This window comes from Peromyscus californicus, unplaced genomic scaffold, assembly GCF_007827085.1.
Source record: "Peromyscus californicus insignis strain IS unplaced genomic scaffold, ASM782708v3 Scaffold_7__1_contigs__length_154581171, whole genome shotgun sequence".
Classification (NCBI taxonomy): Eukaryota; Metazoa; Chordata; class Mammalia; order Rodentia; family Cricetidae; genus Peromyscus; species Peromyscus californicus.
Genome location: NW_026294595.1, coordinates 4,367,686 through 4,392,170, shown reverse-complemented (window position 1 = coordinate 4,392,170; position 24,485 = coordinate 4,367,686). Strand labels below are relative to the sequence as shown.

The following is a 24,485-nucleotide window of genomic DNA, read 5'->3' as shown; positions in this document are numbered from 1 at the left end:
TCTCCAGCCTAACAGCCCGGGCTTCTGAAGACTACTCAGAGTCAGGGGTCGGGGCCTCAAGGATGCAATCATTTACATGAAGACCCAGTTCTTCAACTGCTACAAGAATAAGTAGTTCACATGATTTCATCAACTCATCTCAAGAAAGAGGCTTCCTCTCTGTGACCCTAGCACAATTCCTCTGCAACACATCCAGAAAATCCTACTTTAAAGAATAATTATTCACAAGACAAAGCCATTCGTTTTCGTGGGCACCTGCGCTACTGAACATTGGGTTTTCACTTCTTTCTCACTGAGCCTCTGCACCCTGGGGACCAGAATGACAGATATGTACCACAAAGCCTGTCTAAAATCATTTGACTCCTCAGAGCATACTACTAAAACTCACCAACTTCTATATTTCTAAAAGAACCAACTAATTTTGGAGGGAACTTCCTAAAGCCACAGGTCTAGAATGAACTTGTTCACCAAGCAAGGCCTCTAGGAACAGCATTATGTCCTGGCAGCACAAGGTTCCCCAAGGGAAGCCTCTTTCGTGATCCTAATTAGTCTTAAACAATAAAAACCCAGAGACAGATAGCGAGGGTGAAAGCCAAGAGATCAGAGAAGCAGAGCAGCCACACAGCAGCCAGCCACCAGAAACTTCTTACCTCTACCAATAATCAGACCAAATGGGCAAGATCCTATCTCTAGGAATCCTCAGATTGAATTGCTGAGATCCTGTCTCCACCCATCTTCTATTCCGGTCTCTACCTCTCTAGTGCTGGGATTAAAGGTGTGAGCCACCACCAACTGGCTCTGTTTCTCTTTTAGACTAGTTCAATCTTGTGTAGCCCAGAGTGGCCTTGAACTCATGATCTTCCTGCTTCCTCCCTGCAAGTGCTGGGATTAAAGGCGTGTCCCCACCACCAGGCCTCTATGGTTGACTAGTGGCTAGCTCTGCCCTCTGATCTCCAGACAAGCTTTATTTGTCAGAACACAAACAAAATATACAACAGATGCCCCAGGAAATGGAATTTCAGTTCAACAGCATTCCTTCCAACAGTGGAATAGCCAACTCCCCATTAGTGTGAAGAGACAGGACCACTGGGATACATGAAAGAGCTAGACCAGTCACATTTTTTTTTAGCTGATTCAGCTACTTCCTCTGTGATCATGGGGATGCTCAACTAATCTCTAAGCGTCTGTGTGTAAACAGAAGCTACTGTCCCAACTTCAGCAGTGTGAGAATCAGAAATGACGCCGAGACATGTCCAGCAAGTACCTTTCGTTCTGTTACTGTAATGCCTGGCAGGACTCCTGTGTGTAGTACTAAGGCTGGAATGGATGTGACCTACTAACCTAACATCATGTTCGGTCTTTAATCTTATCAGTTTCCTTCATGCCTAGAAGAAAAACTCAAGGACTCAAACTTACCAGGTGTCTAATATTCTAAGGAAAGGCAGTTACTGACTCTAGGCGGTACTGCTTCCTAGGTGCTCCCTTCTCTCTTTCCACACCCCTCACTCACTATCTTGCTCCTCACACCCTTCTCAATGTTCTCCAGCCCTTAACAGAAACAATCACAAAGCTCTGAGGAAGTGAGTAGTATGAGAAAAACATTCCTAAATTGGGAGATGGGAACCTGAGTTTGGTCTATGCCGCTAAGCAATTACCGTATTTATGTTGGTCTTAATGACTAAAGCAGTGCCTGTGAATATCACATTTGACTTTAGCATGGTTCATAGAAAATGTAAGGACTACTGCCCTTACTAGCAAACAATCTATGGCCCAAGAGGTGGAGAGGCTCTCCCAGAGTTATATAGGAAGCAGCAGCTCAATATGACCCAGTCTCCACCCTTCCATTCTTGCATTGTTTTACAGGCAAAGCATTGTGGGTGCAAAGTCTGACTATGTTTCCCCTCCGTCTAGTCTGCCACAGCCGTGCAGGTAAGAAATAGAATTCAGGCCCATGAGAAGGATCAGTGGTTAAAAGTGATAGCTGTAAAGCCTAATGACCTAAAAACCCATGTGTGGTGGCTTGAAAGGAAAAGTCCCCCAAAGGGAGTGGCACTATTAGGAGGTGTGGCCTTGTTGAAGGAAGTGTGTCACTGTAGGGATGGGCTTTGAGGTCTCTTTTGCTCAAGCTTCCCTCACTGTGACAGTCAATTGACTTCCTGTTGCCTTCAAGATGTAGTAGCACTCTCAGCTGCTCCAGCACGTCTGCCTGCACTCCACCCTGCTCCCCGCTATAATGGACTGAACCTCTGAAACTAATCAAGCCCCCTCAATTAAATGTTTTTATTTATAAGAGTTGTCATGGTCATAGTGTCTCTTCACAGCAATAAAAACCAAATTAAGACACCATGTAAAGTTGGAAGGAGAGAAATGACTCCATAAAGTTGTTCTCTGGCCTACATACTCACGTAGACACTCAAGAGTGCTAAAAAAACATACACACTTAAAAAAAAAAAAACGCAAAGAATAAAAGGTAGATATCTGTTGTTGTTGGAAAGGCTATCTCCTTGCCCCCCCTTTCATACCAAGTACAACCAGTTAAGCACAGATGTAGGCCAGGCATAGTGGCACATGTCTTTAATCACAGTACTCAGAGACAGAGGCAGAAGGATCTCTGTGAGTTCGAGGCCAGCCTGGTCTACATAGTGAGTTTCAAAACCACAAAGAAAAAAAGAATCAGATGCTTTAAAAACATGTGCATGTGTGCACCCAGAGGCTTATGTGTACATAAATATATTTTGTGAATATTCAGGAAACTGATTAAACAGGTTACTTCCAGAGAGAACTAGGAAGGCAAAGAAAGGGATAAGGTCCCTTTTAACCATACACCTTTTTGTATTTAAAAACACGTGAATACACTATTTTAAAAATCTTTTCCTCTTGTTGCTTGTGGGATTTAGAAAATTGTTTTATTTTCTTGTTTGTCTTTTGAAACAGGCTTTTGCAATGCAGCCTAGACTGGTCTTCAATTCACAATTCTGCCTCAGCTGTCTGAGTGCTGGGACTACTAGAGTCCACAGCCACCCTTGGCCTGAAAGCCCTTAGTCTGGAGACTAATTTTTTTTTTAAGCTTTGGAAAAATTTAAAAAATGTTTATAAAACATGGGTTCTGAAATTTCTCTTGTTGGGTAACCATGAGCAAATCATCTCATATAATTTCCTCACTTGTAAACTGTAGCCTGGTACTGTTTTACTTACAAGAGTTTGTAAGGATTAAACAGGATAAAGAGTTCTGCGCAGTATCTGGCACACGATAAGCCTACAATAAATGCCAGTTACTGTTATTATGTAGTATGAATAGTTATTTCGGCCTTTTTTTAAAAAAAGCAGCATCCCAAATACACACCTGTTTTCAAACCATAACCACAAACAAGGTGCCTTCCTACTGGCTCTATAACGTTCTGTATTTTACAAACCACCTGTCCACACTTCATCTTTCATCAAACTGGTAGCCCTGGGGCATCAATGTCAACTCATTTCGCAGCTAGGGAAACTGAGACACCAGAAGGCAGGAACACTTAGATCTAATTTTCCTGTCTCTAAAACGAACTCCGAATCCCTCAGCCCGCTCGTGACTCCCCTCGTCCCCTGCTCCCGGAGCCGTGTTCCGCGCGGCACTGACCTGAGCGAGCGCCCCGGGGCCCGGGACCTCGCGCCGGGCTCACACCGATTAGGCGCGCTCGGGCCACCAGAGCGTCGCAGCGGCCGGGTCCGCTCCGCAGCCATGGCGCCTGCGGGGAGAGGGAGAAGACAGGCCGAGGCGGCCGGTCAGCAACGCCGCCGGCGCCCAGGATCCCTGCCCAGCCCGGCCCGGCCCATAGCGAATACAGACCTGGACCTGCGGCCGCTGCTCTAGGTCCGCAGCCTCACAGGGGAGCGGCTTCCGGTGCTGCTTGCGTCATCTCCGCGCGTCCCTCCGGCACCCAGAGTCCAGCGCCAGGCGGAAGCTGCTGTACTTCCGCCTCCCCCCACCACCACCACCGTGAAGGTGGAGAAAAATGGCTGAGGCTGTGAAGAAGGACGGGATGCACCCGGTACCACCTGTCTACGCTTAGACCTAGTGATCCTGGACTAAAGCTTCGTTTCAAGGCGGCTATCCAGATTTGCACGGAGTGTTTATATTCTTCACCTACCCTTGTTTTTCACCAAGTTAGGGGTACTTTTTCACTGGGGAGAGGCTCCCAATGGGATGTATCTAATTCAAACAACCATTAACACTTGATACATTCCAAACATGGTTCTGGCACACATGAACAAATCCCTAACTGCGTGAGGTCTACATCTAGTCGTGGGAGAAAGACAAGCATAAACAACTAAGCAAACTTTGAGCAGCAAGGTCTGTGGGAAACAAAACATGGTTAAGGCGTTGGATAGAGGCATCCTAGTGATGCAGGCTTGAATCAGAGCACATGCCCTCTGTGCCTGAAATGTGGCCGCTCAACTGTGGAGATGGCTGTTCTCTGTAACACTTAAGTTACTTTGTGAAAGCCAAAGTTTTAATTACTATGTCTTAGGGATCCATGAAACAAAATTGCCTCTGATCTGCAAGCCCCTTGCCCAAGGACAGATACTTCCTGATATGCTGGAGGCTACTGTTTATGGGAGATAACACCTACATGTTTTCACTCCCCTAAACAAGTTTGTTTGACCCGTCTGCACCAGATGTGCTTGATCACACGTGGGTGGGAGGTTCCTAGGCAGGAAATAGGATAGGACGTACACTTGCCTCTGGACCTGATGGGAAATGCGATGAAATGTGAGTTTTCTTCTTAAGCCCTTGTAAAACTTGCTTCTAGGCCATTTCCTGGGAAACTGGGTAGGACCTGGCCAGATCCTATCTACCTGGCCAGTATTTAATTAAGACTTGCTTTGAATTTGGCTTTCAACTGTGGTAGTGGTCTTATTCTCAAGTGGTGGGATTAACAATTTATCCGCTAGCTGGAATCCAAATCATGGTGAGTAAAGAGAAGCTCTTCTTTTTTTTTTTTTTTTTTTGGTTTTTCGAGACAGGGTTTCTCTGTGTAGCTTTGCGCCTTTCCTGGAACTCACTTGGTAGTCCAGGCTGGCCTCGAACTCACAGAGATCCGCCTGGCTCTGCCTCCCGAGTGCTGGGATTAAAGGCGTGCGCCACCACCGCCCGGCGAGAAGCTCTTCTAATGATGCTATATGATAGCTTTTTTGTTGTTTTTTCCAGTCAGGGTTTCTCTGTGTAGCCCTGGCTGTCCTGGAACTCCCTCTGTAGACCAAGCTAGCCTTGAACTGAGATCCACCTGCCTCTGCCTCCTGAGTTCTGGGATTAAAGGGGTGCGTCACCACCACCTGGCCTTTTTTGTTTGTTTTTTGTTTGTTTGTTTTGAAAGCTTTTGTTTGCCTTGCTGTTTGACAGCAGCAGCCAGGGCAGCAATCAGACAGGAACAAGACCAGGACCAGGAGGAGGGTGATCAACAGTTTTTATACATGAAGAGCTCCTGTAGGCCTGGGCATGGCGAGCATACTCTGGCAGGCCTCTCCTTCCTCCATTCCCAATGCCTTGCTACATTGTTAGGTTACATTCCTAAAGCTAGCCACCAAGGTATTCCTTTATTTGGCCATGTCCTCCTGAGGCTGACTACCAAGGTCCAGTGATCAAAGTATTAAAATCAAGCAATCAAAAGCCCCATTTGGTCCACCCAATTAACATGTAAAATCAAAATATACTAAATCATTCTAACACAGGGTTTCCCTTTATAAACTGCCATTTGCCTATGGGCCACACTTGTCCCCTCTATCCAGAAGAAGTTCTTTGTCCCTCCAGGGCAAATATCCTCCCACCTTGTTCCTGTCCCCTTGTCCCTCATCCTCTGGCCCGGCCTGTCTTTGTTTCTTATTCCCAGACCTTTGTGTTAGGATTCTGCCACTCCTCCAGCTGTATGACCATACATACGAAGTTCAGTAGCTAAGTGAGGGGTCTTAACATCTTATGTCATCTGTGTGCTGCATGATTACGTAATGCATGCGCCATTGTCACACAATCTGTGCATTTGTGGCATAGCTCCATAAGCCCACCTCTGCAGGGGAATCCTTAAAAAGCTGGACACAGGCCGGGTGGTGGTGGTGGTGCACACCTTTAATCCCAGCACTCGGGAGGCAGAGCCAGGCGGATCTCTGTGAGTTCGAGGCCAGCCTGGACTACCAAGTGAGTTCCAGGAAAGGCACAAAGCTACACAGAGAAACCCTGTCTCGAAAAACCAAAAAAAAAAAAAAAGAAAGCTGGACACAGACTCGTCCCCTCTCCTCTGCTCTCTCCTCCTCCGCTCTCCCCTCTCCACGTGTCTCGGCCCCAGGCCTGGCCGCGCTCTCTTCTGTCCTCTCATTCCTCCTAATAAAGCTCTGATACTGAGTTGCCTCGTGACCTTTCTCGAACGGTAACCAGTGCCACTTATTTTTTAAAACCAACCCTTTGTCCCTCTGGAGGAAATACATTTCCTTTGTACTGAGAACTTGCTCTTGGGATACCTCGGTCCAGTCCTTTAAATATAGGTCTTGAGTATCTGGACCCTTAGCTAGGTCACCAGAAGAAATGCTCTGCATCTGGTGTAGGTCATCTAAGTTCACTAATATCTGTGATGTTACAGTCTGGTACAAACTGCTTCATACAGCCCTAAATGGGGTTGTACCCTCAGGAGCTGGGGCGATCAGATGCAATTGTGCATTTTTCTCAAGATATCCTTGGAGTGTTCTAGATAGCTGGTGCTGGTGTAAAGGTAGTATAGACAGGCTATTTGACTGAAAGTTGCTTTGCTCAGGGCAGGGAGGGCACAAGGCAGCATGCAGCAGGCCTCAGCTTGGCAAACATGGTGCTAGCAGGTCGTGTGCTCCCGCTTCCCTCCCTTGCTAAACCGGCAGATTCTCTCATTCAGACACTTGCACATTCCTGAAGCTAGCCACCAAGGTCTATTCACCTATTTGGCCAATTCCTTATGCCCATCTCAATCCTGAGGCTGATCACCAAGGTCCAACTACCAAATTCATAATTTAGCTGTACTGACTAACCTGTCTAGTCAGGACTTCTCAGCTCATCCTCGCACAGACTTCCCCTTGTCTCCTTAAAAACCACCCCTGCGGAGACACCTGCTGCCCCTGCGGAGACACCTGCTGCTGCCATCTTTGCCCTCGCCCCCCTGGGTGTGCACTTGGCCACTCTTGTGAAATATTCCTTTATTGTGAATGGCTTAATAAAAAGCTAAGGCCGGGCGGTGGTGGCGCACGCCTTTAATCCCAGCACTCGGGAGGCAGAGCCAGGCGGATCTCTGTGAGTTCGAGGCCAGCCTGGGCTACCAAGTGAGTTCCAGGAAAGGCACAAAGCTACACAGAGAAACCCTGTCTCGAAAAACCAAAAAAAAAAATAAATAAATAAAAAAAAAAAATAAAAAGCTAAATGCCTGGCCGGGCGGTGGTGGCGCACGCCTTTAATCCCAGCACTCGGGAGGCAGAGCCAGGCGGATCTCTGTGAGTTCGAGGCCAGCCTGGGCTACCAAGTGAGTTCCAGGAAAGGCGCAAAGCTACACAGAGAAACCCTGTCTCGAAAAACCAAAAAAAAAAAAAAAAAAAAAAAAAAGCTAAATGCCTGATAGCTAGGCAGGAGGCAAAGCAGGGACTTCTGGACAGAGAGAGCTCTGGGAAGCAGAAAGGTGGAGCTTCCAGCCAGATGTTGAGAAAGCAGGATGGGCAGTACAGAGTAAAGGCAACCAAGCCATGTAAACAATGTAGATTAAAAGATATGGGTTAATTTAAATTATAAGAGCTAATGGGACAAGCCTAAGCTAAGGCCAAACTTTCATGATTAATAAGAAGTCTCTGTGGTCATTATTTGGGAGCTGGCGGTCCTGACGAAAAAGTCTGACTACAAATAGCACCCAATGTGCCTTTAATCCCAGCACTCAGGAGGCAGAGGCAGGCAGATCTCTGTGAGTTCAAAGCCAGCCTCATCTACAGATCAAGTTCTAGGACAGCCAGGGCTCCACAGAGAAACCCTGTTTCAAATAAAAAACCCAAAACAAAACAAAAGAACCAGAACTGTGTCCACACATGCAAACACTATATGCACTATTATTTAAATTCCTACAACTTTATAAAGTAGTTACTATTATTATTCCTATTTTAAAGAGGATTTGGGTATCTTGACTACAGTTACAGTCACTAGCAGCCATAGGATTTAAGCGCAAATCAACTTCAGAACACCAACTAACCCCTGTGCCTATCTGGGCTCATTAGCTATATTCAAAGGCACACATACACCTTTATCTTACCTAAGTGTAGCTAGAGTTTTCCTGCCTGACCCACAGTCAGGACAAATCTCTCTCACCTGCCAGTCCCACAGCCGCTCAAACCCGACCAAGTAAACACAGAGACTTATATTGGTTACAAACTGTATGGCCGTGGCAGGCTTCTTGCTAACTGTTCTTACAGCTTAAATTAATCCATTTCCATTAATCTATACCTTGCCACATGGCTCGTGGCTTACCGGCATCTTCACATGCTGTTTGTCATCGTGGCGGCTGGCAGTGTCTCTGACTCAGCCTTCCACTTCCCAGCTTTATTCTCCTCCTTGTCCCTCCTACACTTCCTGCCTGGCCACGGGCCAATCAGTGCTTTATTTACCAACCAATCAGAGCAACACATTTGCCATACAGAACATCCACAGCACCTAAGAGCACCAATAAGGCCTCAGCAATAATGAAGATGTTCTCTTGGTTTCCTTAAATAAGGTGGCACTAGCCTCTTGTTTTGAACACTTGAAATACACCTACCATGTTTCAGTTAATTCACATTTATGTAGCTACATGTGGCTAAAACCTGCCATACTAGACAGAATAATTCACTACTCTACAGACAGCATACAACCTAGACAACAGAGTCACATATGCAGTTAGTAGTAGACCTCAGCAAAGTTCCAAGTTACCTGACACCATCTAGAGCACTTCAAGTGTTGGAAATAGTGGTTTGTGATAGAAGCCAAATGTTTGATCCTCAAAACCAGGTCCCAAGAGAACAAATTTGGTCTGACAGGCAACAAGGAGCCACTATCGACATCTACACCAGAGACTGACTGATGGCAGCATTATATGAAATTGAGGAAGAGATAGACACACAGATTTGGCAACTTGTATGAAAGGGAAGGTTGGAAGGAAAACCATGCACCAATATCTATTTGCTGCATTGGTCTCAACCTCCACAGGGTAGATGTTTGATAAATCAAACTGCAGATTTCAAGTGGAGCTTCCCTAGAGGTAATATTGATTGACCTCTCATAGAAAAAGAAACTTAGCTGTAAATTTTGAAGCCCAGAGAAGATCTGGGAGCAAAATTTGTAACCAGAAAAAAGAAAATTGCAAAAATGTAATTATGCAAAAACATAATAATAGAAACATTTAATTGTTAGATTTAGTACATATAAAAACTCCCTTTAATTTGGATTTTCAAGTTAGATTTTCCCACTTGGTAAAAATTTCCAAGATTAGATGATAGTTGTCGAGAGAACATACTCAACTCTAAGAACTTGCTTGCTGTGTGTATCTGTGTGTTTGTGTGTGTATGTGTATCTCTGGGTGTGGCCATAGTTCCTTTTCATTGTCCAGTAGTTTTAAACTTATTTTTCAAATTAGTATACAAAGTATTGCTTCATTATGGCATTCTCAACAAAATCTGTTTTCTTGATTTTTCTATTTTCCTTTTCTTCCCCTAAGGACTTAGTCTTTTGTTTGTTGGTTTGTTTTTGTTTTTTGATACAGGGTTTCTCTGTGTAGTCCTGGCTGTCCTGGAACTAGTTCTGTAGACCAGGCTGGCCTTGAACTCATAGAGCACTGCCTGCCTCTGCCTCCGAAGTGCTGAGATTAAAGGTGTGTGCCTGGCAATTTATTTTATTTATTTTATTTTTATTTATTTGAGACAAGGTTTCTCTGTGTAACAGCCTTGGCAGTCCTAGACCTAACTGTAGACCAGGCTGGCCTTGAACTCCCGGAGATCTACCTGCCTCTGCCTCCTGCGTGCTGGGATTAAAGGTGTGTGCCACCACTGTCCAGCTCAAGACTCATTCTTTTTTTTTTTTTTTTGTTTTGTTTTGTTTTTTGAGACAGGGTTTCTCTTTGTAGCTTTGGAGCCTGTCCTGGATCTCGCTCTGTACACCAGGCTGGCCTAAACTCACAGCGATCCGCCTGGCTCTGCCTTCCGAGTGCTGGGATTAAAGGCGTGCGCCACCACTGCCCAGCTACAGGACTCATTCTTTTTTTTTTTTCTAATACTTTTTTTTTTAACATAAAAACAGGTTATAATTCAAAAGTCCAGGGTTATTTGAAACTGGAAAATATTTTCTCTGTAGAAAATAGTAAAAATAACATTTCCCAATAAGCTCCTTTAAGCGAAATAATAGTTGAATTATACATATAAATATTGATTAGGTTCTGGGATACAGAAGAAACCTATCTTCATCTGTTCAGAGAGCTATGTTTTACTTAAGTTGTGTAAGTGGGATTCCTATTCATCTTCCCCTTCACTGTTTGATTTACAGCAGACATTTTTCTATAGGCTAGTCCATAATCTAAAAAGATTTTAGCCTCCCCTCCTGAAAGTACAGCCAGAATATCCTTTCATCAGCTTGATATGGTACAAATTCTTATCCTAATAGTGAATTGTTTCACTAAAGCATGCCCAGTGATGATTGGGCAAAACCAAAACTTATAAGCCACAGTCATCCTAGGGTCCCCCCTGCTAGGTAGCCTCCTTGGATCTATGGGTTGCAGTCTGATTGTCCTTTGCTGTATATCTAGTATCCACTTATGAGTGAGTACATACCATGTTTGTCCTTCCGAGTCTGGGTTACCTCACTCAGGATGATATTTTCTAGTTCCATCCATTTGCCTGCAGATTTCATAATGGCAGGACTCATTCTTAATCAACAGAATGGCTGTAAATGGCAGATAAGGAGGCCAATATACGGAGGGAGATACAATATCTCCTGACGCGGAAGCAGAATGGTTGTGGCAAGACTATGAAAATAAGCTCAGTGCTGGGCATGGTAGCCCACTCCTTTAATCAGATGGACCTCTGTGAGTTTGAGGCCAGCCTGGTCTACAGAGTGAGATCCAGGACAGCCAGGGCTACACAAAGAAACCCTGTCTGAAAAACCAAACCAAACCAAAACACAAAAACAAAAAAGAAAATAAATTTAATTTTATTTACTGAAATCAGCCTTCAAGTAGAAACAGTATTTAGTATAGCCTTTACATATTTCAAGAAAAGAGCACATACCAAATGCTGAATTTCCTCAGTAGATGAAATAAATGAAATTTTCTATTTCTTCTTTGTGGGGGTGGTTTTGAGACAGGGTTTCATGTAGCTCAGGTGTGGTGGTTTGTATTTCTCTCTTTCTCTCCTTTTTCTTTTCTTTTCTTTTTTGGTGTTTTGAGACAGGGTTTCTCTGTGTAGCCCTGACTGTCCTGGAACCAGCTCTGTAAACCAGACTGGCTTCCACCTGAAAGATCCTCCTACCTCTGCACCTCAAGTGCTGGGATTAAAGCTATACACTACCACACCTGGTTTATGGTGGTTTGTATTTCTTTTCTTTTTTTTCTTGTTTTTTCTAGACAGGCTTCCTCTGTGTAGCTCTGGCTGTCCTGGAACTCACTCTGTAGACCATATTGACCTCGAACTCAGAGATTCACCTGCCTCTGCCTCACAAGTGCTGGGATTAAAGGCGTGCACCACTGCCATCCAACAGTATTTCTTATGATTTAGTAAATATCTTACATAACTTAAACCAGGAATTCAGAATCTTTCTCAATGAGACACACTGACTATATGATGTTTCTTTGGGGGAGAAAAAAAAAACCATGGGATCACATGTATTCCTTAATGTTTAGAGCAGTTTTACCATGTGCATGTACTGGGGATTAGGCATTATTCCCGAGGGACACGCACACATTGTTTTCCTCTTTGGGAGGTGATGCTGTGCACATATGATGGAGGTGAAGAGTTCTTTGAACTTCCACTTGTATTTTCCTGGAGTCAACGCGATGATAAGGAGTCTGTTCCATGAGACACACAGGGTGAAGACATGAAAAGGTTTGCTTTTCTGCCTTTGTTCTGGATTCTCACTAGCTGTAACACGATAAGCATGCACTGTCCTGTCCTGTGCAGGCAGCAGGTATTCTGGGACAGAAACTCAGGGTGATCAGCAAGAAACCTTATCCTTAAAGTTTGAGGCTCAAAGTCCTTTACTGCAGTTGCTGTCCGGCTGCAGTTATCCCGACATTCTGTTGCTCATAACTTGGAATATGAACTTAATCATTCCCAAAGCCCTGAAATTGCTCACAGACAACATGCAGGTAAGTTTCTGATCACTTCTGAAGCATTTGATAGCTATTAAAATAGGTTGTTCAGCATGTAAATCATTAGCACGGAGAAAAATGGCAAGTAGTGCAGTTTGTAACTGCAAGTTTTGTTTTGTTTCTCCTATTCACTTGGCACGGTGAAGGCAAGGTAGGGGTCAGAATTCCTCAGGGGTTCCAAGTCCACGTTAGACAGTGACGGATTCGAGGTCAGATTCTGAGCCTGTCTCAATCTCTTACCCACAGCGTGCTCTTGGGGAAAGTATTAAACCTCTCAGGTGCTCAGCTAAATTTGGAAGTTAGTCTATTTGAAAGGGGTTTCACCGGGGCTAAATGCAGTAAGTATAAAGTGCCCAGCACAGTGGCTGGCACACAGCAACTGCTCAGTACGAGGTAACTCATCGTAACAGCAAGGTTCTAACGGACAGTTTGAATCCTTGAAAGTTCCCTAACTCCGTTACAATTCTGCATGCTCCCTTCTGGATGGACACTTTCCCTCCCTCGGGTGAGGTGGAGCAAGTTTGGCACGGGTCCACCTTGGGCTCTGAAGAGAATGCTCTCTGCAGATAATAGGAATCTACCCACATCGATAGGCATGTCAGATGGGTTATGAGAGTCAGTCAAAACAGATTCTAGTTCAGTATTAGAATAATTTGAAAGTTATTCTAAACTATAAATGTCTGATAAATAGCCAGGGTGTGAATAGCCAGAACATCCAAAGTGACCACTTCATGGAAAACTATTCTTGACTTTTGTAATTAGAGAGGAAATCGATCTAAGTGCTTCCATTCGAAAAAGAACTATATGTATGTTCCCTGTAGGTTTTAATCACAATGGTATCACTTGATATGTGTTATCAGTATATATCTATGCCTGATGCTTCTTTGTATCTCCAGTGTCTCACATAGTATCTAGTTTATATATATAAATGAATATATATATATATTCATATATATATATAAACTGAACTTCCAATCGGACAAGGAAGTAAACAGCTAACATTGTGCTCTGTAGCCACTTTCTGGAAAACACTGGAGAAGAGAGACACATATTGCTTGTTACCCAGGAGACTGCAATCTAGAAGAGAGGTTATAATAATAAACACTTGTATAGAATGTGCTGCTGAGTACTGTGAGAAGCCCCTGCAGGGTTGGTGGGTGGAATAAACAGGGATGGAAATGAAGGCGCCTAACTCTTTGTCTTACTTAGGTGACATTCTGCAGACTTCGGACTCACCAGTGGTGTTTCATTCTGTTTAATGTCGTACTGTTTCATGCCTTGCTCTTTGGAGCTGACTTTGTGGAAGAATACTTTTTACGGTCTTTGCCTCATGTCGATATCAAAATTCTTGAAATTAAGAACAAGGCAAGAAAATTGAACATGGAATCTGTAAGAAGCAATCCTTCCAAGTATTATGTTCTGAGCCAGCCGGAGGCATGTAATGAGAAGACCATCTTTCTGCTCTCTCTTATCTTCAGTAGCCCAGGGAATGGAACAAGACGGGAGCTCATCAGGAAAACCTGGGGTAGTGTGACTAGTGTCCAAGGATATCCAATTCTCACACTGTTTGCTCTGGGAATGCCAGCTCTGGTAACTACCCAGGAAGAAATAGACATAGAGTCTCGGAAGAATAACGATATCATTGAAGGGATTTTCTTGGACAGTTCCGAAAACCAAACCCTGAAGGTCATCTCAATGACTCAGTGGGCTGTGGCCTTCTGTCCTAATGCCCTGTTCATCCTCAAAGTTGATGAAGAAATGTTCGTCAATCTACCAGGCTTGGTAGACTATCTCCTCAGTCTAAAAGAACACTTGGAAGGTATCTATGTAGGAAGGGTTATTCACCAGGATATACCTAACAGAGACCCCCACAGCCAAGAATTTGTCCCTCTTAGTGAGTACCCAGAAAAATATTACCCAGACTACTGCAGTGGTGAGGCCTTTATAATGTCCCAAGATGTGGCTCAGATGGTGTATGTGGTATTGAATGAAGCACCTATAATGGTACCTGCTGATGTATTTGTAGGGATCTGTGCTAAGCTGGTTGGCCTTATACCCATCCACAGCTCAAGGTTTTCTGGGGAAAGACACATTGTGTATAACAGATGTTGCTACAAGTTCATCTTTACATCTTCAGAAGCTACAGATGCTGAAACATCCCTGGCATGGAGAGAAATGAATGATGGGAAAGAGTGTTCACTGTTTGAGACTTACTATGGGCTCATTTCCTGCAAACTTCTGACATACCTCAACAGCTTTAGACGTTTTCATGTGGGGACTGTGCAAGGCAGTGCTGTGCACTTTGGTGAATAGTATTCACTTGCTTTCCTTTTAAGTCTCTTGTTTTTAAATTGATGTTGGCCCATTATAGAAAGCAACTCTATGTCCCCAAGTCATGTAGCAATCTGAATCTTTATTCATACCTAGCAAAACCACAAAATGTTCTTAGTGCTCTGATGTACCCAATCTTGACACCTTGTTTTTGATGTTTTAATACATTTAGATTAGTATGGTGTGATTCTTTTCAAAATAAAATCTTTCAGAAAAGAGAGAACATTAGCCAGGTGGTGGTGGCACATGCCTTTAACCCCAGCATGAGGAGGCAGAGGCAGGGGGACTTCTGTGAGTTTGAGGTCAGCCTGGTCTACAGAGTGAGTTCCAGGACAGGCTCCAAAGCTACACAGAGAAATTCTGTCTTGAGAAAAAAAAAAAGGGAGAGAATATTAAATTTCATTATAACATATATTGTGTAATAGAGTGTTACATATTTTAATTTTTTTACATTTGTTTGTGTGTGTGTGTGCATGTACATGTGTGTATATATGTGTGTGTGTATCACAGGGCATTATATGGAGGTCAAAGAACAAGAGGAGTCAGTTCTCTCCTTTCAACCTGTGCGTTCTAGGAACAGAACTCAAATCACTAGACTTGGCAGTAATTACCCTTACCCACTGAGCCCATCTCACTGGCCCTTACAAGTAATAAATAGGTATACATTCTGGAATGCCTAAATTCATTTATTTAACATATGTTTCCTTACATACTTTTTGTGGTTAAAAACTTAAAAATGTATGCTCCCAGCAGTTTATATGTATATGTATTTCCATCCATCCATCATCTATCTATCTATCTATCTATCTATCTATCTATCTATCTATCTATCTACATTAACTATCATTATTGTGAAGTATAATAGATTTCCTGAACTTATTTCTATCAAACTGATATTGTTTGGTCCTGTGACTAGCAACCCTCTGAATCTAGAAACCATCGTTATACCGAGTTTGGCATCTTTACCCTGCGTGTGGATGAACATGTGGCTGTGTGTCTTTCGTGCTTGGCCTGTCTCACTTACCATGGTGTCCTCTTCCCTCTCCAGGCTCGTGCAAACGATCGTCTTTGTTTTCTTTATTGAGTCTTTGGGAATTTCACATCATGTACCCAATCCTGCTCACCTCCCAGTCCCTCACATACTCTCCTCACCCCTGCAGCATTCCCCTAAAAGAAGCCCCCTCAAAAGTCAACTAGAAAACAAAAACCACCTGGCTCCTCATCTTTCCAACACCTCTTCCTTCCTCCTGGTGGCACTGGGTGCCCTGGTGTGTCACACAGACCCCTTTTGTCCAATCAGCTCCACTCACAGAATGTTCATTGCAGTGAGTCATTGGTCCGGTTCAAGGGTTCTGGCACACAATCATCACTGGATCCTCACCGAAATGCCTCTCAGACATTGCCCCAAGTCATTGGCGATCCTGTGGCTATCAGGCCCATTCCCTTCACACACTCCAGCAGGTCATTGACGGGCGGACGTTAGGGTGGGCCAAGCCAAGGCCCAGGGTGTGGGTCTGGGTGGCAGCTGAGCTGGTTGGTCTTGGCCACTGGGACCACCTACCTCAGGTGAGGGGCAGAGCCAGCTTTCCTAGACCCATGCCATCAGGGCCAGCTCTCCCATGCCTGGGGTAGGGGTGGGGTTCATCTCTCCCAAGTGGGGAATGGTGGTGAGAGGGGCAGCTTTCCTGCTGCAGTGTCCAGTGAGGGGCAGAGCTGGCTCAGCACAACCCTCAGATTTCATCATGCATGGTTCCTATGACCCCCTGTGGCAACACAGGCCATGGACATCATCATAGACCCCAGCTGCAGCAGGAACACAGACCCAGACATGGCCCTTAGCAGCAGCTCGGGCAAGATGTCACCATGGCCCTGGTGACAGTACAGGTTACTCAGATGAGTATGGCCTTGGTGGCAACCCTCAAACACCAACATGGTCTCAGGTGACTGTCTAGACCCCAGACATCCACACAGTCCTTGGTGATAATAGGAGCCTCAGACATCAACTCAGACCCTGGCTACAGTAGGGCCATGGACCCAGACATGGCCCTATGGCCCTAGGCAGCAGCCCAGGCCCGGACAACATCATGGCCCTGTGTTGGCAGTGCAGGCCACCCAGATCATCATGGCCCCTGTGTTGGCACAGCCTTCAGATACCAACATGGCCACAGGTTGCAGCCTAGATCTCGGGCATCCTTGTGTCCTTTGGTGTTACCATGGGCCATGGACATCAACACAGATCCCTGGCTATGGCAGGACCACAGACCCAGACATGGTCCTCATCAGCAGCCTGGGCTTGGATATCATCATGGCCCCAGGGAATAGGTCTTTCTTAAGGAGAAATTATGTTCCCTTGTGACAGCCATCCACATTTTCCTCTTTTTAATAGTGTGTGCATGCATGCACACATAAGCACACCAGGGAACAGATCTGTGGTTTTGGAGACCAAACTCAGGTCATCAGGCTTGGCAGCAGATGCCCTCACCCACTGAGCCCTCCCTCCAGATTACATTTTCTCGGTCTGTTCATCCGTTGATGGACACTTAGGCTGGTTACAGACCCTGACTATTGTGAATAATGTTGCAATGGTTGTAGCAGTGTAAATATCCCGATTTTATGTCCTTTGAGAATATATTCAAAGGGAGACTTCTGGACCACACCCTAGTCCTGACTTTCATTTTTGAGGAACTGCCACATTGTTTTCCATGATGGCTATCCATGTACATTGATTCCAGCGATGTGAAGGGCCCCTCTCCTCCCCATGCTCATCACTGCTTCCCTTTTGCTGTTGTACATTAGCCCATCTAATAGGTAGAAGGCAGTCTCTCACTGTGGAGCTAATTTGCATTTTCCTGATGGTTAGTAATGGTAACTGTTTGTTCACTTACCTTGGCCATTTGTGACTTTTGTTTTTGTGGATGTTTTTTGAGGTGGGGTCATGCTAGGTTGCCCAGGCAGATCTTGAATTCCTGGGCCCAACCACCTCCGCCTCTGAGTAGCTGGGACTACCAGACCACATCCCTGTGCCCAGCTCCACTGGCCATTTGCACATCTTCTCTTGAGAAATATCAAATTTAGGGTTTTTTTTCTTGGTTTTGAATTGTTTCTTGCTGGGTAGGTAGTAGTGACACATGCCTTTAATCCCAGCACTAGGGAGACAGAGGTAGGTGGATCTCTGAGTTTGAGGCCAGACTGGTCTACAGAGTGAGTTCCATGACAGCCAGGGTTACACAGAGAAATCCTGTATTGAAAAACAAAACAAAACAAAAATCAGTTTGTTATTGAATTCCACACATTTCCCCCATTTTTATTTTTCTTATTATTTTGATCATTAATCTCTTACTAGATGATGGGGATATTTTCTCCCATTCTACAGGTCATTTCATCATGTTGATTCTTTTTTTTTTTTTTTTTTCAAGACAGGGTTTCTCTGTGTAGCTTTGAGCCTTTTCCTGGAACTCACTTGGTAGCCCAGGCTGGCCTCGAACTCACAGAGATCTGCCTGGCTCTGCCTCCCGAGTGCTGGGATTAAAGGCATGCGCCACCACCGCCCGGCCATCATGTTGATTCTTATTGCGATGCAGCTTTTGACTCTGACATGGTCTCATCTGCATGTCTGTGCTGTGTGAGTCATATCAAAGCACCCCTACCCAAATCAGTGCCGTCAGGTTTTCCACTTCATTTTTTTCTGGTATGTTTAAGGCTTTACTCTGCTGTGCCATCATTTTTGTACAAGCTGTGGGTTAAAGGTCTAGTCTCATCCTTCCACGTGTAGATACTGCTTTTCCACCACTATTTACTAAGGATAATGCACTCTAGCATTGTGTTCTTGGCATCTTTCTTGGATACTGATCATAAACTTTAAAATTTATTTCTGAGCACTCAGTTCTGTTCTACTAATCTGGGTGTCTTTTTATGTCAGTTCCATGTTGTTCTGATCACTGTTGCAGAGTATTATTTTAAGCTGTGTTACTTTTGTTTATGTTGCATCTGTTTAACTCTGTGAAGCTGTTACTGTGCCTGTCTAAAACACCTGATGGTCTAGTAAAGAACTGAATGGCCAATAGCAAGGCAGGAGAAAGGATAGGCAGGGCTGGCAGGCAGAGAGAATATAGGAGAAATCTTGGAGGATAAAAGAAGTAGCCAAAGAAGAAGGAGGCCATTAGGGGCTAACCACCCAGCCACCCAACCACCCAGCCACACAGCCACACAGCCACCCAGTCACACAGCCACTCAGCCAGACAGCCACATAGCCACACAGCCAGACACAGAGTAAGAGTGAAAGTAAGATTATAGAAGTAAGAAAAAGAAAAGGCCCAGAGGCAAAAGGTAGCTGGGATAATTTAAAGTTAAGACAGGCTGGGGCTGGAGAGATGGCTCAGTGGTTGAAAGCACTGACTGTTCTTCCAGGGGTCCTGAGTTCAATTCCCAGCAACTACATGGTGGCTTACAACCATCCGTAATGAGATCTGGTGCCCTCTTCTGGCCTGCAAGCATATATGCAGAACACTGTATACATAATGAATAAATAAATCTTAAAAAAAAAAAAAAAAAAGACAGGCTGGCATGAAGTTAGCCAAGCTACGGCTGGACATTTATAATTAAAAATAAGCCTCCGTGTGATTTATTTGGGAGCTGGGTGGCAGGCCCCCCCATAAGACAACCAACTACAGATCACTGTGACTTTGGAGTGTATTTTGAAGTCAGGTAGTATGATACATCTAGCTTTGTTCTTTTTGCTTGACATTGGTGTGATTAGTTAAAGTCTTTTGTTTACAATCTGTTTTCTATTTTGGTGAGAAGTGTCATTGGGATTTTGATACATTTCTTAAATGTGAGAAACGATTCTCACTTCAAAATAAGAGTACTTGAGACTCAGAGGCACAAAAGTGACAGTTTATTTTACGTCCTTGCAAAGTTGGATGCCATTCTAGAACAGCCGGCAGGTGGATGACACATCACCCTTCCTCCCTTTTTGAACAATCAAGAGGGTACAGTCTTACATGTCATCTGGGTTGTATCATTCCTCTGTAACTTAAATTTGTCTTTCTCAACAAAACCTACATGTGAGTTCATCTCTCTGTCTTGCACCCTGCTTGTTTTAAAGCTTATTAGAAGCATAACATTGTGGGCAGGCTTGGGCACTAGTAATTTTCTACTTTAAGCTTCTACTTTGTGTATCTAGCTTAGCAGACTTTGGGGAATAGCTAGACTAGCAGGCATTAGCAGAGGTCTAGCCTTTTCTGTTCATTTGTAGCTGGCTCAAGGCACCTTTGAAAATGAACCCCTAGATTTTATTTCTAACAATAGACTAAATGCAAATCTACAGAATAAGTAGACCATCTGGATAACTGGATAGCAGTGTGGACATTTATGGGGTTTGCTCCATAGACTAGGTTGGTCTTGAAAATGTGATCCTCCTGCTTCAGTCCTCTGAGAACTAGGATAACTGGTGTGCATCACCATATCTCCAGTACCTGGACATCTATATCTTTCACAAAGTTTGTAAAGTTTCCTAAGATGGTTTCTTTAAAGTAATTGGTCTCCTTTACTATGGGGCCTCCTATAATTAAAAAACTTGGTCTCATGATACTGTCCTATAATCTCATAAACTGTGTTCAATCTTCCATTTGTTGTACTTTGTTCTCCTCTGATCATGCATGTTCCAACCAGTCTGACTTTGAATTCAGATTCTTTCTTTTTCTGGAAGTCTATCTCCCAAGAGCTGGAAAACGTCCTGGAATTATGTTAAGCAGTATTTCTAGGCTTTCTCCATCTACCCTTGACAATCTGATATTCTGAGAATCTGTTGATAAATCCTAGAGGACTTTCTCATCTTTCTCACTTTTCTCCTGCCCCACTCTGCACTATTTCTAAAGACTTAAGATTCAATTTTTAAAAAAGAATTTCAAGTTTTTATTTATGTGTCTGTGTGCCAGTGCCTGTAGAGGCCAGAAGAGGGCATTTTGGAAATACAAACGGCGGTGAACCACCAGATTGAGTACTGGGAACCAAACTCAGGTCTTCTTCAAGAGTAGCAAGTTCTCTTAACTGCTGAGCCATCTCGAAACCCAAAAATCTTTGGCTTGAGCTGGCCTGTTGTTAAAATTTCAATTACAGTTTATTATTCATTGAGTTCTCCAGCTCCAAGACTATTAAATTTTGTGTGTGTGTGTGTGTGTGTGTGTGTGTGTGTATGTGTGTGTGTGTGTGTGTGTGTGTGTGTGTGTGTGTGTGAGAGAGAGAGAGAGAGAGAGAGAGAGAGAGAGAGAGAGAGAGAGAGTAAGAGAGAGAGAGTAAGAGAGAGAGGGATTTTTTTTTCATGCAGATGAAGAGTGCTTTCTTGGTTTCACTGAGTGGCCTGTTTTCTCTTGTTTCTGAGTTTTTGATATCCTCATCAGGCACTTCATAAATGCCATCGGTGGGGTTAGTTAGTAGAGGATTACTGGATTCCTTTGAAAGTATCTTTTTTTTAAAGGTTTATTTATTTATTATGTATACAATATTCTGTCTGCATATGTTCTTGCAGACAGATCTCATTATAGATGGTTGTGAGCCACCATGTGGTTGCTGGGAATTGAACTCATGACCTCTGGAAGAGTAGTCAGTGCTCTTAACCGCTGAGCCATCTCTCCAGCCCAGAAAGTATCTGTCTTAGTTGGTGTTCTATTGCTGTGAAGAGAGACCATGACCACAGCAACTCTTACAAAGGAAAACATTTAACTGGGGTTGGCTTACAGTTCAGAGGTTCAGTCCATTACTGTCATTGTGGGAAGCATGCAGGCAGACATGTTGCTGGAGAAGGAGCCCAGAGTTCTACATCCAGATCGGCAGGCAGCAGAAAAAGAGAGACAGACAGCCACTGGGCCTTATTTGGGCTTCTGAAATCCCAAAGCCTACCCCAAGGACACACTTCCTCCAGTAAGCCACACCCCCAATAGTGCTACTCTCTCATGACCAAACATTCCAATATTTGAGCCTCTGGGGGCCACTCCTACTTAAACCACATTTCACGTCTCTTTTGGTATCTGCACATCTGGTAGAAGAGTCAGTTCTCCAGTTTTATAAAGTGCCTTTCACAGGGACTCACCAGCACCGGATCCTAGGTTGTTCTGCTTCCTGGTGGTTCTAACAGTGCTGCTCCTGCACAGCTTCTTTGGTTCTAGTCAATGTCACCAACAACTATGGATGTTCAGTGGCCTGGGGTCCATGTTTCCGTGGCAACCAAGTTTTTAGGGCTCTTGGTCATAAGGACTCAGGGGTCAGTTCTGTTCTAAGTTTTCACAGGATTGACTTACCTGAGAGGATCCCTGATAGTGCTGAGTCTGACTACACTGTGTTCCAGGGCTCAGTGTCCCACCAAACAACTGAGGCACCTGTGACATGCAAACAGGTTCACTCTTAGGCATAGGTGCAAACAGCTTTCCCATCAAGCCAAGGGCTGTATTCTAGGGAATTCCCCAGCAGTTCAGACCCAAGGGACAAAGACACCACTGTGAATCTGGTGCTGAGCATCGTGGTCCAGCGCTGGCATGGGTCCAGAGAGGAATGTGTTCAAGAGACGTTGTTGTGTGACAAAACTTTTCCTGGGGAGACACAACACACACATCTACTCACCCCAAATAGGGGGCCTACAACAGACTAAAGTACAGACACCATCAAAGTGCAGCTTGGTGAACCGGTGAGTTTTATTGAGGTTACTTACAGAAATATGGGTGAGGGGTTACATCCAAGAGCAGAAATGACTCACAGTTGCATCACCAAGGCCCACACCAGTTCACAAAAGCTGAGAACCTGGAGCACACTGTACACACTGACAGCTCACAGGTTGGAGAGTGTCCTTTCCAAGTGACTCAGTTGGGCTAAACCTCTTCCAGGCAGCTGGCTGGGTCTGTCTTTGCAGCTTGGCTTGTCTGAGAGGGACTCAGATTTATTGTTTACTCTGGGAGTGAGGGGCCTAGTGAGTCTGGTCAGTTTCAGGGAGTTCCTGAAACTATTTTGAGTTGTTTACTTCCTTGCTTAAGAAGCTTCCTTGTAGGAAGGAAGATTTCAACCTGGAGTAAACTATTACCCAACAGGCCTAGATTCTAAGTAGTGGAACACAGTTGCAATTTGGGTGCTGAAGTCAAGAGGGGCTGTGGCAACTGGTGCATCGGCATAAAGCATGCTGCTTAGTAGTGATGCACATCTTGGAGAGTTGTGACACAGTGGTGGTGCAGGCTTCTGTGACTGGAGCTGCAATGGCAGCCGTGAACTGGGAATGGGGGGCACAGCTGTGGCATGGACTCTGGGTGGGAAGCTGTGCAGCACTGACTTCATTCCCCATCTGGGGGTCCTTGAGCATCTCAGCCTGTAAGGCAAGTTCAGAGGCAGGAAGGGGAGACACTGTGGCTGTCCCTTCCAGAGGGTGGGAGCGATACAGACCTGCCAAGGACGTTTCCTTGGGAAGGGGTTTTATGAAAGTTCAAGCACCAAGGGTGCTTCTCTGGATTAAAGCTCTAGTGCCCTGGGGTCAAGGCAACATATTGGTGCAGGCCTTATGGGAAATAGCTTCATTAGACATGTCTATTTCTTGAGGAGCAAGGCACTATGCAGCTCAATAACTGGAGTCATTCACAGCTATTTTGCTGGGCCTAGGTTCCAAATAGTCAGGGACAACACACAGCAGCAACGGGACAGGAGATGGAGTGCTTCCTACACAGTTTATTATCATGGGAAAAAGACCTGTAACAATGTGACTGGGAAATGGTCCACCACCCTGTGTGTGCATGGAGCAGCATGGAAAAGCTTTAGAATACAGCAGCTTCTTACTCCACCATGGTATATACTCAGGCTTGTTTCCTTATCTTGGGGCCATGAAACCTTGGAATTAGGATCAGGGACGTGGGCATGTAGTGTCTCTCAGCAACAGAGTACAAGGCTGCTCACTGGTGGTGGCTGTTGATGATGTCTCAGGTGCTGTTGGTGGGAGTGTGGACAACTCCAAGAGGGTCTGTGGACCAGTTTGTAAAGGTGTGAGAGACATGGCAACTCTTTCCCCCAAGAACTTCAACAGCATAGCAGCTGTTTCTGTAGGTTCAGTGGAGAAACTGTACTGCTTTGACCCCCGCTTTAGGGTTCACTTGGCAGAAACAGCTATTGGTCACTCCAGAGGCAAGACATGCATGATTCTGTGCTGTCTTTACACCTGGCCATTTGTTGGTGTTTTGTCCTTGAGCCTGCTCCAGGATGTTTTAGTTTGTGAAAGGTCACATTCACTCACTTACACACACACTTGCTGATTAAATGCAAAATAGTAATTTATAGGTCTTATTAAATATGAAAAAAAAAAAGAAAAAAGGCACAACAAAAGCCCAATGAGAACCAGGTGGTGGTGGCAATACTCAGGAGGCAGAAGCAGGCGGATCTCTGAGTTCGAGGCCACCCTAGTCTAGGAGTTCTAGGACAGCCAGGGCTACACAGAGAAACCCTGTCTCAAAAAAGAAAAAAACAACAACAGAAAAGTTAAGGGAAAACCCCCAACATCAGGAATGTCACTAAAGGAAAATCACTTTGAGTATTTCATGCCAGGAAATACCTGCCTGCATCCGAATTTGTGATGGTGGCAGTAGAGAAACAGTCAGTATGGTAAAAGGGAACTCAGAGACACCAGAGGAGAAATGAGGCAGCTGGACCAAGAATCACTTGAGAATCATGTCACAGGAAGGGATGACTCATCAACCTCACCACAGCCTAAAAGAAACACTTCCTGGTTCTAAATTGGTCACTGCCCGGCTCATGCAGAAACATCTGGAC

The 24,485-nt window shown here is 44.6% G+C and overlaps 2 protein-coding genes across 3 annotated transcripts in view; one reads left to right on the top strand and one right to left on the bottom strand.

The window, feature by feature from the left end:
* Fbxw2 (F-box and WD repeat domain containing 2) overlaps positions 1 to 3,957 on the bottom strand; it is a 28,103-nt gene extending 24,146 nt beyond the window's left edge. The window contains exons 1-2 of one of the 2 annotated variants that reach the window (XM_052722907.1): positions 3,830 to 3,957; positions 3,620 to 3,728 (exon numbers count right to left, since the gene is read on the bottom strand). Coding sequence is in view for 1 of the 2 variants with exons in the window: in XM_052722908.1 (XP_052578868.1) it covers positions 3,344 to 3,431 (88 nt within the window). In the remaining variant the exon portion in view is untranslated. Of the gene's footprint in view, positions 1 to 3,343; positions 3,541 to 3,619; positions 3,729 to 3,829 lie in introns of those variants that run through there. The other variant, XM_052722908.1, reaches the window with a different exon arrangement.
* A 38-nt stretch (positions 3,958 to 3,995) lies between these two features.
* B3galt9 (beta-1,3-galactosyltransferase 9) lies at positions 3,996 to 14,730 on the top strand. Its single transcript, XM_052726463.1, has 3 exons — positions 3,996 to 4,031; positions 12,258 to 12,359; positions 13,572 to 14,730. Exons 1-3 carry the CDS (start codon positions 3,996 to 3,998, stop codon positions 14,673 to 14,675), a joined length of 1,242 nt encoding a protein of 413 aa, XP_052582423.1. The 3' UTR covers positions 14,676 to 14,730.
* Positions 14,731 to 24,485: the final 9,755 nt, after the last annotated feature.